Below are 17,741 nucleotides of genomic sequence, written 5' to 3'. Positions count from 1 at the left end.
TAACTTTAATGTAACATGACTTTTCTGTTCCAAAACCATTTGGTGAGTCTCATATTTAACATTTACTGTAATTATCTGACGTATGCAACTACTTAAACTTGTGATATTCTTTCAGTAATAGTTATATAACCTGGTGTTATATTTATATTAGCCTCACTTGCCATTAAATAATGTTAAAATATGTAAATATAATGTAAAGATTTTAATTATGAACCAACTATTTATACATTTCATCATAAATTAATTTTTTTCTCACTTGCACATTTTCATATAATCACTATAGCTTTTCTAGTCTGAAAAATAATGTAGACAACAACACCATCATGTGGACATTCAGTGTGCTGCAAGAAAAAATAGAAATCTAAATGATTATCTTGATCTTTTTTATTCATGTCCTCTAGACATCATTTGGCCAATTGAAATACACTCTTCCTCCCCAAATACTGTTACAAATATTGTCATGTTTATTGTGTTTTTTTCCTTATTTATTATTCTAAAACACATGATAAAAACAACTGAAACACAATAAGTTATACTGTAGTAAAAAGCACTTCAGAGTTCTTTCCACAGCCATCATTAGTGTACAAGCCCCTATGAAAATAGCATAGAAAGTGTGCATACAGTTATAGAAGCCTTTTTCATACTTTATATTCCTCTACAGAAGAATTTCCCTTGGCTGAATGAAAGACAGAAACGGGAGGTGCACCATTACTACATTCCCCAAATTAATTTCACCATCATATTCATCTTTCGACAACAACGACAATAACAAAAAGCTTGGCTAAATCATTTCAACAAATGCCCGTATCTTCATATTAGAGCAAATCAGTCTTTTCACATATATGAACAAGTATATATAATATATATATTTTTTAGAAATAACAAAAAAAGACATTAAATAGTCTAGGAAGCTTCTTTTTCTCACTTGGCTTTGAGTTTGAAACAGTTTTGGTGCATCAACTACCCACAACCACGCATGCACACCCATGCAAATAAACAACCACACATGCATACGCACGTGCGCACACACATACACACACACACACACATTCTGCATAGAAGACTTCTGTGTTATTAGCAATAATTGGAGCTGTTACTGTTGGCTGTGAAATCCCCTGTGTGCCTTATCCTTTAAAAGAAGACTCTTTGTTGCCATGGAGACAAAGCCAAGTGCTTAAGTATTTGGCCAGTAGAGAGATAGAAACCCGAGCTGCTTGCAACTACCCTTAAACCCACCAACCATCAGATCTCACATTTGTTCTTACACTAAAACATAAGTTGATTATCTAATACATTTGTTCAAAGACGCTGAGAATAAAATAAAACAAAGTGGAGTGGGAGGGAACTCAAACGTCCCACTATTGCTATTGCACTTACAGTGTGGTTTTATAAATCACGCTCTCAGCAACTATATGCAATCTTCACTTAAACACAGGTAGCAAACGTCCAAAACTAAAAGTCAAATGAGAAAAAGAATCCCCCCCCCCCAAAAAGAAAACAACATAATTATAATAAAACAGTACAAAGCTAATAGTAACAGTAATGATAACAATAAATGATTATATCGAGGACAACCATTATAATCTGCGGAGTATAAAAAAAGACCTTTGTAAAAGTGATTGTCATGTAAAGATAGAAAGTGTCAAAAACATTGAAGGCATCAGCGAGGTCACCATTTAAAATTAAAGGAATAATTATTTCAAAAATGAAAACCCTAGCATCATTCACTCACCCTCGTGTCTTTCCAAAGCCTGACAGCGAACATGAACGGAAATGTTAAGCTGAATGTTCAACCTGGTCATTTCCATGAAGTGAAAATATATAGTAACACCAGGGGCGGCTGTCAAGCTCGAAAAAGTAAAAATAAAATAAATAAATAATAACAATAGTGGTCTATACTACTAATGCAATATATAAAATTAAGTAGTGCTGTCAAATCGATTAATCGCATCCCACATAAAAGTAAATATGTGTGTGTATATACACACAAACATTTGTTAGATGTGACTAATTGATTTGACAACACTACTTAATTTTATATATTGCATTAGTAGTATAGTAGTATTAGCATTAGTGTTGTCAAATCGATTAATCGCATCTAACATAAGTTTATATATTTATACACACTTGCAAACTTGTTAGATGCAATTAATCGATTTGACAGCACTACTTAATGTATTAGCATTAGTACTGTCGAATCGATTAATCGCATGTAAGTTTATATATGTGTGTGCTTATATTTACAAATTTTCATGCTAGATGTGATTAATTATGATTAATCGATTGGCAGTACTAAATGTATTAGCAGTAGTACTGCCAAATCGATTAATCGCATCTAACACAAAAGTTTGTAAATATTATATATATTAGGGCTGCAACGATTAATCGTGATTAATTGTTTGCAAAATAAAAGTCTGTGTTTACGTAATATATATATATATATATATGTGTGTTCTGTGTATAATAATTATGTATATATAAATACACACACATACAGGTATAAAGTTTAGAAATATATGCATGTATTTTAAATATATATATTTATATATATTTTATATTACATATAAACAAATATTTTATATATAAATATAACATTTTTCTTAAATATATACATGAATGTGTGTGTATTTATATATACATAATTATTATACACAGAACACACATATATATTACGTAAACACAGACTTATTTTGCAAACGATTAATCGCGATTAATCGTTGCAGCCCTAATATATATATACACGCACACAATTTATTTACAAACTTATATTAGATGCGATTAAGCGCGATTAATCGATTTGACAGAATACGAAGTCTTTTGCTGTCATTCACTAAAAATACTCTGCCATAACTCTTAAATCCCATGCACATACACCCACGTTATTTTATTATTTATATTATAATATATACTGTATTTATTAATGTATTGAATTATATATTAATAAATGTATTGTCAGTTATCATTTTTCATTTAAGTATCAGTATCTTTTATACTTTTGTCATTTTTTTTCTCATTTTGTTTCAGAGCCAAAATTCGCAATTAACAATTCGCTCCCACAACTTACTAATAAATCAACACTTTTTATTAATTCATTTCATCATTTTAAATAATTTGTGCGCACAATATAATAATTCGTTCCCCTGATTTATTAAATTGCGGCCATGTTGTAATAATTAGTTCTCTTGTTTTAGTTAAACCAAAAAGAGGGAACAAATTAGTTCAACGTGGCCACAATATATATATTTTTGTCGGCATGTCGTGAGGCTTTAATATTTCATTTCAGTTTTAGTTTAAGCAATTTTAGTACTTAGAACTTATTTTATTTCAGTTATTTTCATTTAAGATTTTCCATCTAATATTTATATTTTATTTCAGCTTTAAATCAATTAAAGAATATGATTTTTAATAGTTTTCGTTAACTTTAACGCTATCAAGATGAGTCAAGATTTCCTCACGCAAACCTATTGTTTGGCTATTTCAAGACTTGGAATATGACATAATAGTTATCTGGAGTACTTTTTTTTTCTTTATGGTAATTAAAAAAGAAATATTATATGGCAAAGAGAAGAAAGAACATCCCACTAAGCTTTTGTGTTCAACGGATAAAAGAAAGTCGTACATATTTGTAACGGCACGAGGGTGAGAAAACGACAGAATTTTCCATTTCAGATGAACTATACCTTTAAGATACTGAAAACAGAAAGCCCAAAAATTACAGCACTGGAGATCAGGCGTACAAGCACAGTTGTGCAAGCGTTTGGCAGTCACGTGGAAGAGAAATATACCGTTGTTTTCATTTCAAAAAAGGAGGAAAAGACTTAACACACACGCGCACTTGCTTTTGCGTCCGTCGACGTCCACAGCACTGAATCCATAAAGGTTCATTTCACGGGAGAACAGTGAGTGAGTTCTGTGCAGACACTGATAGATGTGCTGCGGTCAGATCGGTGTGTGTTGGATGAGTCCGAAAGTGCATTTTATAGACACATGCGCACGCATTCACACTGAGATGGCATGGCTTACACTCCCAATAGCCCTATATCTGAAAATTAAGCCCCTGAATGCTTCTACAGCATCGGTCTCCATCTTTGTCCGTCTCATAAACACAAGTAGCACACATACGCACTCACACAAACATCCTACGGGAGTGAGCCAGTCCCTGAAACTCTTCTTTCGGGATGGGATTTTGTTGGCTGGTAAAATCAAAATAAATAAGTCTTTTCTCAGTCACACATAAGGAGATTGTTAGCTAGTGCCAGTCTTCGTCATCTGCATCCTCCTCTTCCTCTGAGGAATCGTCACTGCTGGCTCGCCTGGATTTGCCCTGATCCCCCATCGCTCCGTTCTGCTGGGCGGCCAACATGGCGGCTGCCGCCCGCTGCTCGGCCTCCCTCTGCCGGAGCGCAGCTGCTTTTTTCTCCGCCTCAGCGTGACTCTTCATGTGGGCACTGCGGCTCTTCACTTTAAAGAAGATCCTGGAGAAAAAAAAAATGTTCAGATCTTTAGATCAGTGATTTGAACTCGAGAACTGGTGTGTTGAGAAATCAAGTCCCCCCAGGAAATTGGGTCTCTTTAAGGACCCCGAGTGATCCCATTGGTTCAACTGACTTTTAATGGGTGGTATTTTTAGCGCCTGATTATAATTCCTGCAAAATCACGTTATGATTTATATAATTTAAAATGCGTTGTAATGACCACTAATGCCTTTTAAATGACATGGTTCATATACTAGTATACATATACTTGATTTCTCATGACACCGGATCAGTAGAATTCACAAATTCATTTTGCAAACTGAGTGATTGTAAAGATCCGACTCAAAAGAATGATTTGTTCATAATTCAGAGATGCAGATCATTGAGTCAATGAGAACTGTATCAGTAGGATTCATTAAATATTCATTCAGACCATTTTTTTTTTAACTGCATTAACAGATTCATTGAAAACATCTGACTTTAAAAAAATAAATCATTCACAAATCAGACCTGCAGATTACTGAGTCAATGAATTGAACCAGAGAACCGGATAAGTCAGATTTGTGAACAAATCATTGTTATTTGGGTCAACCGATTCAATGCAAAGGTCTAACTCAAAGAATGAATCACTGATGAATCAGACATGCAGATCAATGAGTCACTGATCTGAACCAGAGAAACGGATCAGTCAGATCTGTGAACGCATCATGAGCAAATAAATCTATTTAGTCTTTTTATCCAAAGCATAAAACCCATCTCTATAAATCAGACATGTAGATCAATGAGCTGAACCTGAGAACCAGATCATTCGGATTCAGACTGGTTTTGTTAACTGGATCAACCAATTCACTGCAAAAGATCCAACTAAAAAGAATGCTTCATTGACAAATCAGAAAATTTCATATTGGGTTAATGACGTGACAGATCATTTTTTTGTCTAAAGGCCTTAATAATAAGAAAGAAAGAAAGAAAGAAAGAAAGAAAGAAAGAAAGAAAGAAAGAAAGAAAGAAAGAAAGAAAGAAAGAAAGAAAGAAAGAAAGAAAGAAAGAAAGAAAGAAAGAAAGAAAGAAAGAAAGAAAGAAAGAAAGAAAGAAAGAAAAAAAAAGAAAGAAAGAAAGAAAAAAGATATGTCATCCAAAGTATGTAAGGTAGTACAACTAGATCTCTTTTATTGAATCTAAAAGGTTTTAATTATACTTTGCTATATATAAAAGGTGTGTGTATATATATATATATGCAAGACGCCTTTGTAAGTGTTTGATTATTACCTCAGTTTCTTTGACTGTAAAGCTGAATACACAATACAATGCAAAAAAACAAAAACCCACATGCTACTTGGAAAAGCAAGCATTTTCCTGCACTGTTGTAAAAACACCTGAAATACCGTCATGAAAATGAAAAATGTGGTTCAGTTAGTAATGTCACAACTCTTAATTAATTACTCTCCAACACTGTAGTTCACACACTGTGACATTTAGAAAGTAATATACAAAACAGCACAGAACACCACAGATAAAAATAAAAACAAAATAAATAAGTATATTTTTAAGTCAATAGGGTACATTTAAAAAATGTAATAATTCGATAAATGAATTAATTTTATTGAATTATTTAATTTTTTTTAAATTTACCCTATTTATTTATAAATATACTTATTTACTTGCTTGCTTAATTAAACTGACCTTTTTTCATTTATTCAAATAAGATACATTTAAATGAATAAATAAAATAAGGTACATTTAAATATTTAATTTAAATAAATTATTTAAAAGTATCTTATTTTATTTACTTAAATTACTTAAATGTACCTTTAAATAAATCATTTAAATTAAATGTTTAATTTAAATGTATTTATTTAAAATGTACCTTATTTTATGTACTAATTCAATTTAAATTCAGTAAATAAATAAAATAAGGTACATTTAAGTAAATTAATAAAGTTAGCACTTTATTTTACAGTCCTGTTCCACATGAACATATTATGTACTTATTATAGCAATTACAATAACTGGGTAATAACTACTGTAGGTACTAACCCTGAACCTACACCTAAACCTAACCTAACCCTAACCTAACCCCATGTAGTTACCTTATATTACAGTACATTCTTGGGTAAGTACACTGTAAGCACACGTACTGTAAAGCCTTAACCTTAATAAAATGTCAAACTATTATCATTAGTAAATTGAGTAAATGCGTAAATTGAGTGTGTATCCCAATAAACTGACCTGCCACACTTCTTGCAGGGAAATTCACCCTCTTGGTTAGTTTGTCCTTTTCCTGTATTGCCGGCCCCAGTTTTCCTGCCTGCGGTTTCAGCGCGAGGTTTAGATGGTGGTGGTGGTGGAGGAGGAGGAAGAGGTTGACTGACCCCCAACGTGGACGGATCCCTAGTGCTGTCCTCCTGACTTCTTAAGACTAAGACGGCAGCAGCCTAACAGGAAACAAATGGTGAGTTTAAGCAAGCACAGCTGAACACACACAGATAGCAGACAGGGAACTTCCTCTGTGGTTGTAAGTTCAAACACATCTGTGTTCACCATTGTGCTCTTCAGCAAGTTAATTGCAGGTTCCTCTGACAGGACGGTCCCTTATAAGTGTACTATAAATGACATTGAATAAACTTGTAATAAAGTATACCACTAGATGGTGCTATAAATATCCTACAGTGATAAACTATGCATGACTATTGCCTCAAACCTCTGGCAGACCAGTTTACTTATTGTTGTTTCAAGTAGGCCAGAACTAGGGATGAACAAAAAAAATTTTTTTTTTTTTGTAACGTTGTACAAATGTCTCCAAACTCACATTTTCAGTGGCCTGTAAAGATTGTGTCACTCTGCCCGGGCTGTTTTCTTGTTTCCTGTCACATGACCCATCCCACTTCCTGCTCTCCTCGTCTTCTTTCCGTGATTCAAATTTCTGTGAACTCTGATGGAGAAGAAACATTACAGTGCTGCACTAGATTGTACGGAATCAAATCATTCAGGTGCACGTACACACAAAGCCACAGGAACTCACTTTATTGTCCACTTCCTCCTCTGTTGTGGCTTTAGTTTCTGGTGGTTCTGCTTCTCCATATATGAGTGTTCCGTTCCTGCCGATCTTCACCTGCTTTTTATACGTGTAGTAAAACTCCACACACTGAGCCACCGTCTTGGAGTTCACCTTAAAGTCAAACATTAAAATAATTCAGAATTACCATAATTCATGACTACATGTCAGTGGTGTTTTACATTTGTCAGGCAAGACTTCTGCGTTCAGGAAAAAGGTGGATTGTTAGAATGTTTTAAGTGTTTTTAGTATATCTATATGGTTGTTTGGATGTTCTAGTTGGTTGCTAATGTGTTGCTAGGATGCTCTGGGTGGATGTTAAGGTGTAGGGCTAGGCGGTATTACGACACTGTTACCGTGATATATAAAATATCTATTGTTGGAGATTTTGTCATATCGTGGTATATAAATATATATGACTATTGACACTTCAGAGTGATGAAATGCATGAATGAGAATATAAAGAGCGAGACGTGCTTGATGTTGAAAAGAGTTAAGCACAATACATAGTATCCTTAAAAGGAACTCTGTGTTGATTGCAAATTCAGTTCTCTTTCATGTCTTATTGCGCTTAAATGGTCAAATACACACACTTATGTCAAACTGCCCATCGCGTGGAGTATCCGTGTAAACACAGCCGGTTATGCATCAAGTGAAAGTAAACAGTTGGATGTGTATCAGTATAATGGATCCATGTGTTTAGTCTTAAACTATAATAGGCCTATACAAATTTTTCTTTACATGATGTGCAATAATACGTGCATGCATGAGATCACAAAAATCATGTTTTCTGTCAAGAGTGGACATTATATTAACATTAATACAGCTGGTATGATCCTGTTATCAGAGGGTTTTTTGAATCACAACATTATTCATGAAGATTCACATCTCTGTGTCTTGACAAAAAGTGTCTTACAAAATTTAAATCTCTATATTGTTTTATGTGAACGAGTAGGCATGATACTTTTTACATCATTTTGAAGCAAAAATTCTAGTCTACAACCTCCAATACCCAGAAGTCTTGTGAACACATATTTAATATTTGTGTTTTGGCCTTATTTCAGTGACTTAAGTTTTTTGTTTTTTCAATAACCACGCATAAAAGTTATTCCTTCAAAAACACAAACATGTACATACATGTTCCTCACATATTATTGTAGCCTAGTTTGTGCTGAATACAGTGTAATGACACTTTTTCCATTAATATGTTTATGAACAACTGAAAAAGCACAAATGTCAGGGCATGTCAAAACTTCTCCAGGGCCCCAAAAATCCTTAGGCTCCAGAGGGTTAAAGTGACAGCAGCCTAATAAACCTGCTGCTCTGTGTCATTAATGTAAATCAAACAAAAGAGAAAATATCTTGCTGCTCTTGACTGAATAACTTTTTTTTAGCTTTAATAAGAATAAATTTACATTTAATTCATATAGTGAAGACTATGCAATATTTTATTTTCTATATTTGCTTATCAAATTTGTGTACTATTTGTTAAAGGCTTGGTTCACCCAAAAATAAAAATTCTGTCATTAATTACTCATGTCATTCCACACCCGTAAGACCTTCGATCATCTTCGGTACACAATTTGAGATTTTTTTGATGAAATCTGAGAGCTTTTTGACCCTCCATAGACAGCAATTTAATTACCACTTTCAAGTCCCAGAAAAGTAGTAAAGACATCATTAAAATAGTCCATGTGACTACAGTGGTTCAACCTTACTTTTATGAAGTGACGAGAATACATTTTGTGCGTAAAAAACAACAAAAAAACGACTTTATTCAACAATTTCTTCTCTACTCTGTCATTCTCCTACACGTTTACATTGTAGAGACAGTGCAGCATTTCCGTGTTCTGCGTCCAAACACCAGCTCAGTATTGGCCGGCTCCTGTGTCAACATCACACGCATACATCGTGCTGGTCACTTGAACAGCATCGGCCAATAAGTCGTCGGCGTACTGACATAGAACCTAAATTAATTTGTTATTTTTGTTTTGTTTTGCCCCCAAAAAGTATTCTCGTCGCTTCATAAAATTAAAGTGGAACCACTGTAGTCACGGGGACTATTTTAACGATGTCTTTACTACCTTTCTGGGCCTTGAAAGTGGTAATTAAATTGCTGTCTATGGAGGGACAGGAAGCTCTCAGATTTCATCAAAAATATCTTAATTTGTGTTCTGAAGATGAACAAAGGTCTTATGGGTTTGTAATGACATGAGGGTGAGTAATTAATGAGAGAAATTAATTTTTTAGGTAAATAAACCTACTGTACCTTTTTTCTTATTTTTAATGAGATAAAATAACACAAAACAACTATCATGATAGATTATATATATATATATATATATATATATATATATATATATATATATATATATTATATTATATTTTATATATATATATATATATATATATATATATATATATATATATATATATTATATTATATTATATTATATTATATTATATATATATATATATATATATATATATATATATATATATATATATATATATATAGTTATTATGAAATAAAATTCCTCATATCATGAAATAAGAATTTGGTCATATCGCCCACCCCTAATAGGGTGTTGTTAGGATGTTCTAAGTGTTTTAATATATTGTGATGTGGTTACTTGGGTGTTGTAGTTGGTTGTTAAGATGATCAGGGTGGTTTCTAGATGGTTACTTACTAGTCAAGTCCCTATAATTAATAAATATATCCCTAAATCTGCATTGTAATATGATTTGTGTGGGAGACTGATACTTGGTGGTTTGTTCAAACCTGCACATACCAGTTTCTGGACCATGAAGAAGTCCTTCTTGTAGGCAGCGATGCCTTTGTTGAAGAAACGTCGTTCCTCTGGCGTCCAGCTGTCAGAGCCTGTGTGGGACAGACAAACGGTCCACACAATCAGAAATCATGTAGCTGCTTATAGACCACCCCCACCCGCTAACACAAATACATTCACGCACAAAGCACAGAGAGAGGGCAAACAGCCAGCACACACATGTCCAGACAAACAATGATGCCGCTGTCTTCTCCCAGGATTTAACAACATGCCACAGACACACTCCCCCTCCTTCCCTCTCACCCACTCCCGTACTCTACCCAGCAACCCACTCGATCACCCAGCAATCTCTCAGTCGAACCCCTCCCCTCTGCCATACTCCACTCCTCAGCTGCTTTTGTTTATAACGGAGACAGGGAGCATGGCTTTGAATGCCAGTGCAGGGGGTTACAGGGTACCGGGCCCGAATACCATACGGATTAACTCACATCACCTCGCCAAAAGAAAAGTGAAAGAAAAGAAAAGTGACGGTGAGAGGGACTTACCCGAGTAGTGGTAGTCAGCCAGGGGGTGCGCTTTGGGAAAGATGGGGTTTTTTAACAACAGGAGGGTGAGGGCTCCCTACAAAAATGAAAAAGAAAGTAAAATTAGCATGGTTGAGGAAACAAAACTGTCTGCGGTGTGTGGCAATAGAGACATGGTCAGGACATGTTATGTCCCAGAGTTGACACGAAGAGATTAATGAGGCCAGGAGAGATGCAATTCTGCTAGACCATCGCTATATCCTTAACAACATGTATAAAAGGCTTTTGCTGAAGGCGTTTATCCCAGCTGTGCAAGTCGCTGGATGATCCCTTTTGTTCTCTCTGCCTCGTTGCACCATACAGTTTCTCAGGGTGCGATAAATCGAGGACATCATCGTTTTCTGGGTCAGCGAGCTCTAACGTGACCTTTTTTCTCATTTATGGCCTTTCTGCCACTTTTATTCATGTGTACAGCAAGTGCCACAAGCAAGACTTGAACTCACATTGACTGCATAAAATCCACAGCTCAATGTGTCAGCCATACTTAATGTATTAATGTCACTGCACTGGATAACAAAACATAATAATACTTTAAAGGGGACCTATTATGCAAAATTCACTTCATTATAAAGGTGTCTGAACACAGATGTGTGTCAACAACCAGCCTATAATGGTGAAAATCCTCCCACTCCCTTTATTATAATCCCCATAAATCATAAACAGTCTCTTTAAACGAGCGATTCCAGATTAGGGGGATGCTCCGCACATGACTGGTGATGATCTGCCCTGTTAGCATAGATACCGCCTTGAGTATTCTGTTGTTGGATGTACCGATAAACATAAGCGTCTCCATAAGTCACTGAATTTTATTTCTAAAGGAAATGTGCCAAAGAAAGTCGGTAAAGTGTTATATATTTGCGCAAATCATTTTACGCTGGACTGCTTCACAAACGAGGGTCAATTCAATGCTGGATTTGCACAACAGATTAACATGAAGGCACATGCTAGTCGATGAGTTGAATCAACTCCACAGCAACTACATAAATGCAGCTCATTTGCATTTAAAGGGACACACACATGAAAAAGGCGTGTTTTTGGTCACACCCAAATAAGGGCAAATTTGACAAGCTATAATAAATGATCTGTGGGGTATTTTGAGCTGAAACTTCACAGACAGATTTTGGGGACACCAGAGATTTATATTACAGCTTGTGTTCATAGTTAATGTGATGAATTACACATGTAGTTAATAGGTTGTGGTTACTAAAAATCACCTTACGACTGTTATTTCAAAGTAATAGAGTGCTGCATGTATGTGTCTAAAAACCTGAAAATTAGTTTTCTTTGCACTTCCAATACTATTGTTCTGAAGTCAGTGTTTTTTTATGAGCTTTTGGGTAAGTGACTGAAAAAAGGCCTGTGGTGAGATATTTTCATGTTTTATTATATGACAAAATGCATCAGTAATGCCCCTCTCAAGCTTTTTAAGCTTGTATGTGTCTTGAGGTTGTCAGAGACATTAAACCCCATTTTCACAGACAAGGCTTAAACTGGTTCCAGATTAAAATGCATGTTTGACATGCTTTAAAATATGTCAGGGCAAGTTGCTTTCAGTTAAAACAGCTCAGTGCCATTGTTTTGTCTCAAGACAAAAAGTTTTTTCTAAGGCACGTTTATAAAAGGCACTTAAATGTCCTAATTTGAACGAAGGCATAATCCAGGCTTATTCTAAACCCTGTCTGTGAAACCAGACCTAAATGTCATCACAACGAGCAGGAAAATGCATCTAGTTGGCTTTCACAGATTTGTTGTTTACTTACGCTCTTAAAAACTATTCCAACTCAAACTCTCTAACCTGTAGATTTCAAATAAACATGCAATAATTCCAAAAGCCAATTGGAAAAAAATAATATTGGTAATGTCAACTTCAAAGTTGGCATCACCAACCCATGATAATAACCTTTAACATGACAGATTGCATTGCAGGACAAACCGTTGGAATTGAAATTAAAGGTCATTACTGTCTGATGTACCCATCTGTCAAAATATCTGTCAAAACCACATTTGCAAGAGGCACAAGACAAGTTATTCATTTGCATGAAACAAAGCAACAAACAAGGTCTAGCAACTTGACAAAACAAAACCCAAGATGCAATAAGATAAAACTATTAAAAGCAACAGCTTCAAACCATTTTCAGTACACCTCTTCTATCACTGAAACTCAGTAAACACCAAAAACCTCACAGACACTTCTCAGAGAGTCGAAGTGACTTTCATTTTCTGCAGAAGTAGTTCACATGTTATACGAACCACAAAGCATCAAACAGCATGTTATTTTGCAGTGTAACACGCGAAATTTGGCTCAGAAACCCAACGCACATAATTTAGTCATCTTCAGTGTGTCGTTCTGGACATGAGCCTGTGATTGACAGGCGGTTGCTATGGCGGCAGTGTGACAGCTCAGCAGTAAGCGGCTGGCTGTTGTGTTGTTGCAGCTGCTGGCTCAACTGAGCGAACGCTGAAAAGAATCATCAAAGCATGCACTATTTGTGTTTTTATAAAACACGGGTCATCAATTAGCAGTTGCATTGGTTTCACCTCGATTGCCAATCAGCGATCATACAGTAAATGAATAAGCTAGGGCTGCCAAATGATTAACAAATAGATTTGATCACACAATATGCTGTTTAATCAATCAAATGAATCACAATTAACTGTATTTATCAATATTAAATGTAATTCAAAAGCGCCATTTTGCATGAAAAGATGCAAAAGATTTATTAAAAGTTTATCGGCCACTTGTTGATTATCAAGTTCAGCGGACAGAAAACAGTCACAGTGTAAAGGCCGTTTACACCGAGAAAGATAGCTATAATGATCACTAAAATGGCTATTATTTTAAATTTAGAACTATATCTTTATCAGTATATTTATTGTCATTGGTATGAACAGGCCTTAAGAATGTAGTAGATGCACTTTTAGAGTCACCTATACTTCTGTTCAATGTTCAACTGTCCAAGTTCACTTATAATAAACTTGTTATCATCAATGTAAAAGGAGACACTAGTTATGGTCAGTTATGTTATGGACCAGTTAAGATGGGGGACTATAATGGACACAAATTAGTCACCTCCGCACTCTAAAAAAATAATGTGCTGGCTAGTTATGAAAACTTTCGTTTGGCTAACAAGCTACACTGAGTTAGAGGAACTTAATAATTTGTAGCATAAACTCAAAAAATTAAGTCGCTTCAACTACCAGTCCTGAAACCAATCTTGTCCATTTTAGTTCAAATCAACAGCTATCATAGCACATGCTGACATAACTTGTTTAAAATGTATATTTAATGAACAAGTAAGATATTACTCATCACTGGCATTAGCGCAGTCATTGCTTATAGAGTCAATGTAGTGTTTACCTTCATGTCTCTACTCTTCGGCACAATGGTAACCACAAAAACCTCAACATTACAGAAACTCTTTTAAATGTCAAACATAACAGCATTAAACACTAACAGGTCTTTCCCCTCACTAAAAACAAATAAATTAACAGTTCATTTCAACATTGATTGATTTGTTTTGCAAAAATATATGGCATTGTATAGTACAGTATAGTAGAATATATTAATACTTTTACAAGACAATAATCGCAACAAACAACAAAAAAAAAATGCATTACAGCATTTATTTATTTTTAGAAGGGTTATTTTAGCAGGGTTGCCAGGTCTGCATAACAAAACCAGCCAAATTGCTATTTTAAACCTGCCCAATCATGGCAAAAACTAGCCCAATTGCCTTCCGGGAGGTAAAAATCGAGTTGTAGGGGTGTCGCTTTTTTTTAAAAAAAAAAAACAACAACACGGTAAGACTGTAAAAGTAGCCCAATTCTGCAGGAAAACCACAGACTTGGCAACCCTGGTTAACAGTGAGTGAACAACTTTATATTTATATGGCACCTAACGGGTTAACTAATGTACAAACTGTACATTTCGGTAACACTTTACAATAAAGTTCAATGAATTTCCCTGAAATGTATATTCCACACATTAATGTGTGAAACAGGATTTTGGGGGATTTTTGAGTGTTCAGGTCTTTGCTGGAAAGGAAATTTAAAGCCTGGACTCCTTAAGACTTTAAATGAATAGCTTTGTCACATGCATGTTGTGTGAATGGCCTCAAGTAAAATGCTGTTCAAGGAAACAATGCAGACCATGTATTTTACATGTACAATTTTCCATGTGCATGTAATGTGTCTGCACACTTTGTCTTTTCAGGCTTTGTAATACAAAATATAATTCCACATAATTTAACTGCTTAAACTGATACTTCCTGTCACAGTTGTTACCAAGAAATCCTTAAATGACTCAACAAACTGCTCATTCAGATCTTTCACACATGTGACATACCCTTCATCCATTGCTCTGACTAATCAGCATTTTAAGAAGAGGAGCAGCCAGGTGTAAACAGGTTTGATTGGTACACAATACAGCAGGAAGTGCAGCTATGCCAGTGTGCTACTGCACCATATGATACTCACCATGATTTCACCCTTGCATTCATACAGGCAGTGCATAGCCAGCTCCTGATTGGTCCCTCCTCCGTACAATGCACTCGAGCACGCCAGGTGCATGAGGTCATCCACTGCAGGGACAAGTCCAGGAAAAGATTACAGTCATGCAGATTTAACTATAAATAAGTAAGGCAAGCTGTAAAAATTTGCAACTTCCTTTAAATTTATTTGATTAAATAAATAGATAAGAGAAGTTAATATGGTATTGTGTAAGTTGTAAACCTCTTTGCTGTTGCTGAGTATTGGCCTCCAGGTCAGGCAGTGGCGCCCACACCAGTTCAGCCTTGTGTAGGTCGTGTTGCGCTGCTGAGCGCTCTCTCAGCTCTGGGACCTCCGCTTGATACCGCAATCCAATGTTTATCCGACTGAAAGAGAGAGAGAGAGAGAGAGAGAGAGAGAGAGAATATAAACAGGCTGCTGTAGCAATCCACACGCAAAAATACATGAGGCCACTAGTGAAAAGATTCTATTTTACACTTTTCTAATTTCAAATACAATTGTTTTTACTAATTATATTATTAGCATGAGAATTTGAGTGATAAGTTGAATAGAACAATTAAAGGGATAGTTCATCCAAAAATGAAAGTCATTTATTACTCACCCTCATGTCTTTGCACACCCCTAAGACTTTAGTTCATCTTTGGAACACAAATTAAGATAGTTTTGATGAAATCTGAGAGCTTTCTGACCTAGACTGCAATGTTATTACCACTTTCAAGGCCCAGAAAGGTAGTAAAGACATTGTTAAAATAGTCCATGTGACTAAAGTGGTTCAACTTCAATTTTAAGAAGTGACAAGAATACTTCAAAACAAACCAAAATAATGACTTTATTCAATAATTTACTGAGCCAGCATTCTGATGTAGAACCTAGAAGCTCTGAACTGTGTTTACACAGCAACAGCATAGGTAACTGACATGGAAGAAGAAATTATTCAATAAAGTCATTATTTTTGTTTTGTTTTGCACACAAAAAGTATTCTCGTCACTTCATAACATTAAAGTCCCCCTGTAGTCAATTATTTTATTTCTTAAAATTCATCTTTTATCACCAAAATATCATATTTAAATGTTTTTTCCAGTGGAAAAAAAATCTTCATGCCTTAAAATAGCTTGAATGTAACTCTACACCCTTGCCTTTATTTAATATACACGAGTCAATGAATATGCAAATTAGCCCCGCCTCCATTTGCTCACACCAGCTCAGAGATCCACTCAGTCAACTTACTAAGGTAAACACTGCACAATGGTATCGCTTTTTACAACATCGGACACATAACAGTAATTAATATGATTAGCCTTTTGCTTGACTACATTATCAAACAGCTAATAATGTGTTGCTAATGTTACACAAACCATGTTCCTGTTCACCATCTCAGAGGCAGACAGCTGCCTTCTAAAAATCAGCATCCTTTCAAACGCTTTGTACAACTTAGAATGTCAAAAAAAAAGCATTTAGTTCATTATTGACATAACATGATTGGTTACAAGGTAGTTTGTGACGTCACAAACACCACTGATTGGGTTTGAGACTCTTTTCACTGCAGTTTTAAGGAGAAAATCCTCAGCAATGGTGTTGACTTATGAATTTGCACATGGTTTGTCTTAAAGCATATTAAAAACACCATATAAACAACATAAAGAACCTGATTTTCACCACAGAGGGTCTTTAAGGTTGAACCAACAGTCACATTGACTATTTTAACAATGTCTTTACTACCTTTCTGGGCCTTTAAAGTTGTAATAACATTGCAGTCTATAAGGAGGTCAGAAAGCTCATGAATTTCATCAAAAATATCTTCATTTATGTTCCGAAGATGAATGAAAATCTTACGCGTTTGGAACGGCACAAGGGTGAGTAATTAATGACAGAATTTTCATTTTCGGGTGAACTAACCCTTTAAGATGAAGTTTGTGCAAAGCCTGATTTGAGAATGTAAGAAGCTACAAGGGGTTGGAAATGATTGGAAGCATGCTACCACTGAAGCATGTCTATAAAATGAGAAATTCCTGAAAACAAAATCACATTCCACTCCAGTTCATTCCACAGGTAGTCTGTGTTGTATCTAAAAGTGTCTGGGTTGAACCAGAATCATTCAAAGACCATCAAAACTTTTTCAGACTGTTGTTTGAATTAATTTATTGCTCATCTCACTGTCAGCTCTTTTTTTTGAGAACTCAAGCATTCATGAGAGTAGACTCTGACCATGGGTATTTGCATAAAATTAACACCCCATGTTTTCCAAAGCCAAATGTTCCAGTATCTGACTGCCAAGGTCTGGGGATAAGACAAGACAGATTGTGTTTTATTATTTTGTTCCAGGATGTGC

At 35.2% G+C, this 17,741-nt stretch overlaps 2 protein-coding genes across 4 annotated transcripts in view; one reads left to right on the top strand and one right to left on the bottom strand.

Moving 5' to 3' along the window:
- Positions 1–377: 377 nt before the first annotated feature.
- The window catches only part of mideasb (mitotic deacetylase associated SANT domain protein b), a 35,841-nt gene continuing 18,477 nt past the window's right edge, over positions 378–17,741 (bottom strand). For both annotated transcript variants that reach the window (XM_067367543.1, XM_067367542.1), the window contains exons 6-13: positions 15,635–15,777; positions 15,380–15,483; positions 10,865–10,940; positions 10,323–10,411; positions 7,498–7,644; positions 7,285–7,407; positions 6,705–6,910; positions 378–4,475 (exon numbers count right to left, since the gene is read on the bottom strand). In XM_067367543.1, the coding sequence (XP_067223644.1) occupies positions 4,250–4,475; positions 6,705–6,910; positions 7,285–7,407; positions 7,498–7,644; positions 10,323–10,411; positions 10,865–10,940; positions 15,380–15,483; positions 15,635–15,777 (1,114 nt within the window). In that variant the 3' untranslated portion in view covers positions 378–4,249. The remainder of the gene's footprint in view (positions 4,476–6,704; positions 6,911–7,284; positions 7,408–7,497; positions 7,645–10,322; positions 10,412–10,864; positions 10,941–15,379; positions 15,484–15,634; positions 15,778–17,741) is intronic.
- Positions 6,850–17,741, top strand: part of ptgr2 (prostaglandin reductase 2) — a 41,442-nt gene continuing 30,550 nt past the window's right edge. For both annotated transcript variants that reach the window (XM_067367547.1, XM_067367548.1), the window contains exon 1: positions 6,850–6,927. The gene's annotated coding sequence lies outside the window, so the exon portion shown is untranslated. The remainder of the gene's footprint in view (positions 6,928–17,741) is intronic.

This window comes from Chanodichthys erythropterus, chromosome 18 (assembly GCF_024489055.1).
Source record: "Chanodichthys erythropterus isolate Z2021 chromosome 18, ASM2448905v1, whole genome shotgun sequence".
In the NCBI taxonomy this organism is placed as follows: domain Eukaryota; kingdom Metazoa; phylum Chordata; class Actinopteri; order Cypriniformes; family Xenocyprididae; genus Chanodichthys; species Chanodichthys erythropterus.
The sequence above is the reverse complement of the archived record's forward strand: the minus strand, read 5'-3'. Positions and strand labels throughout refer to the sequence as shown.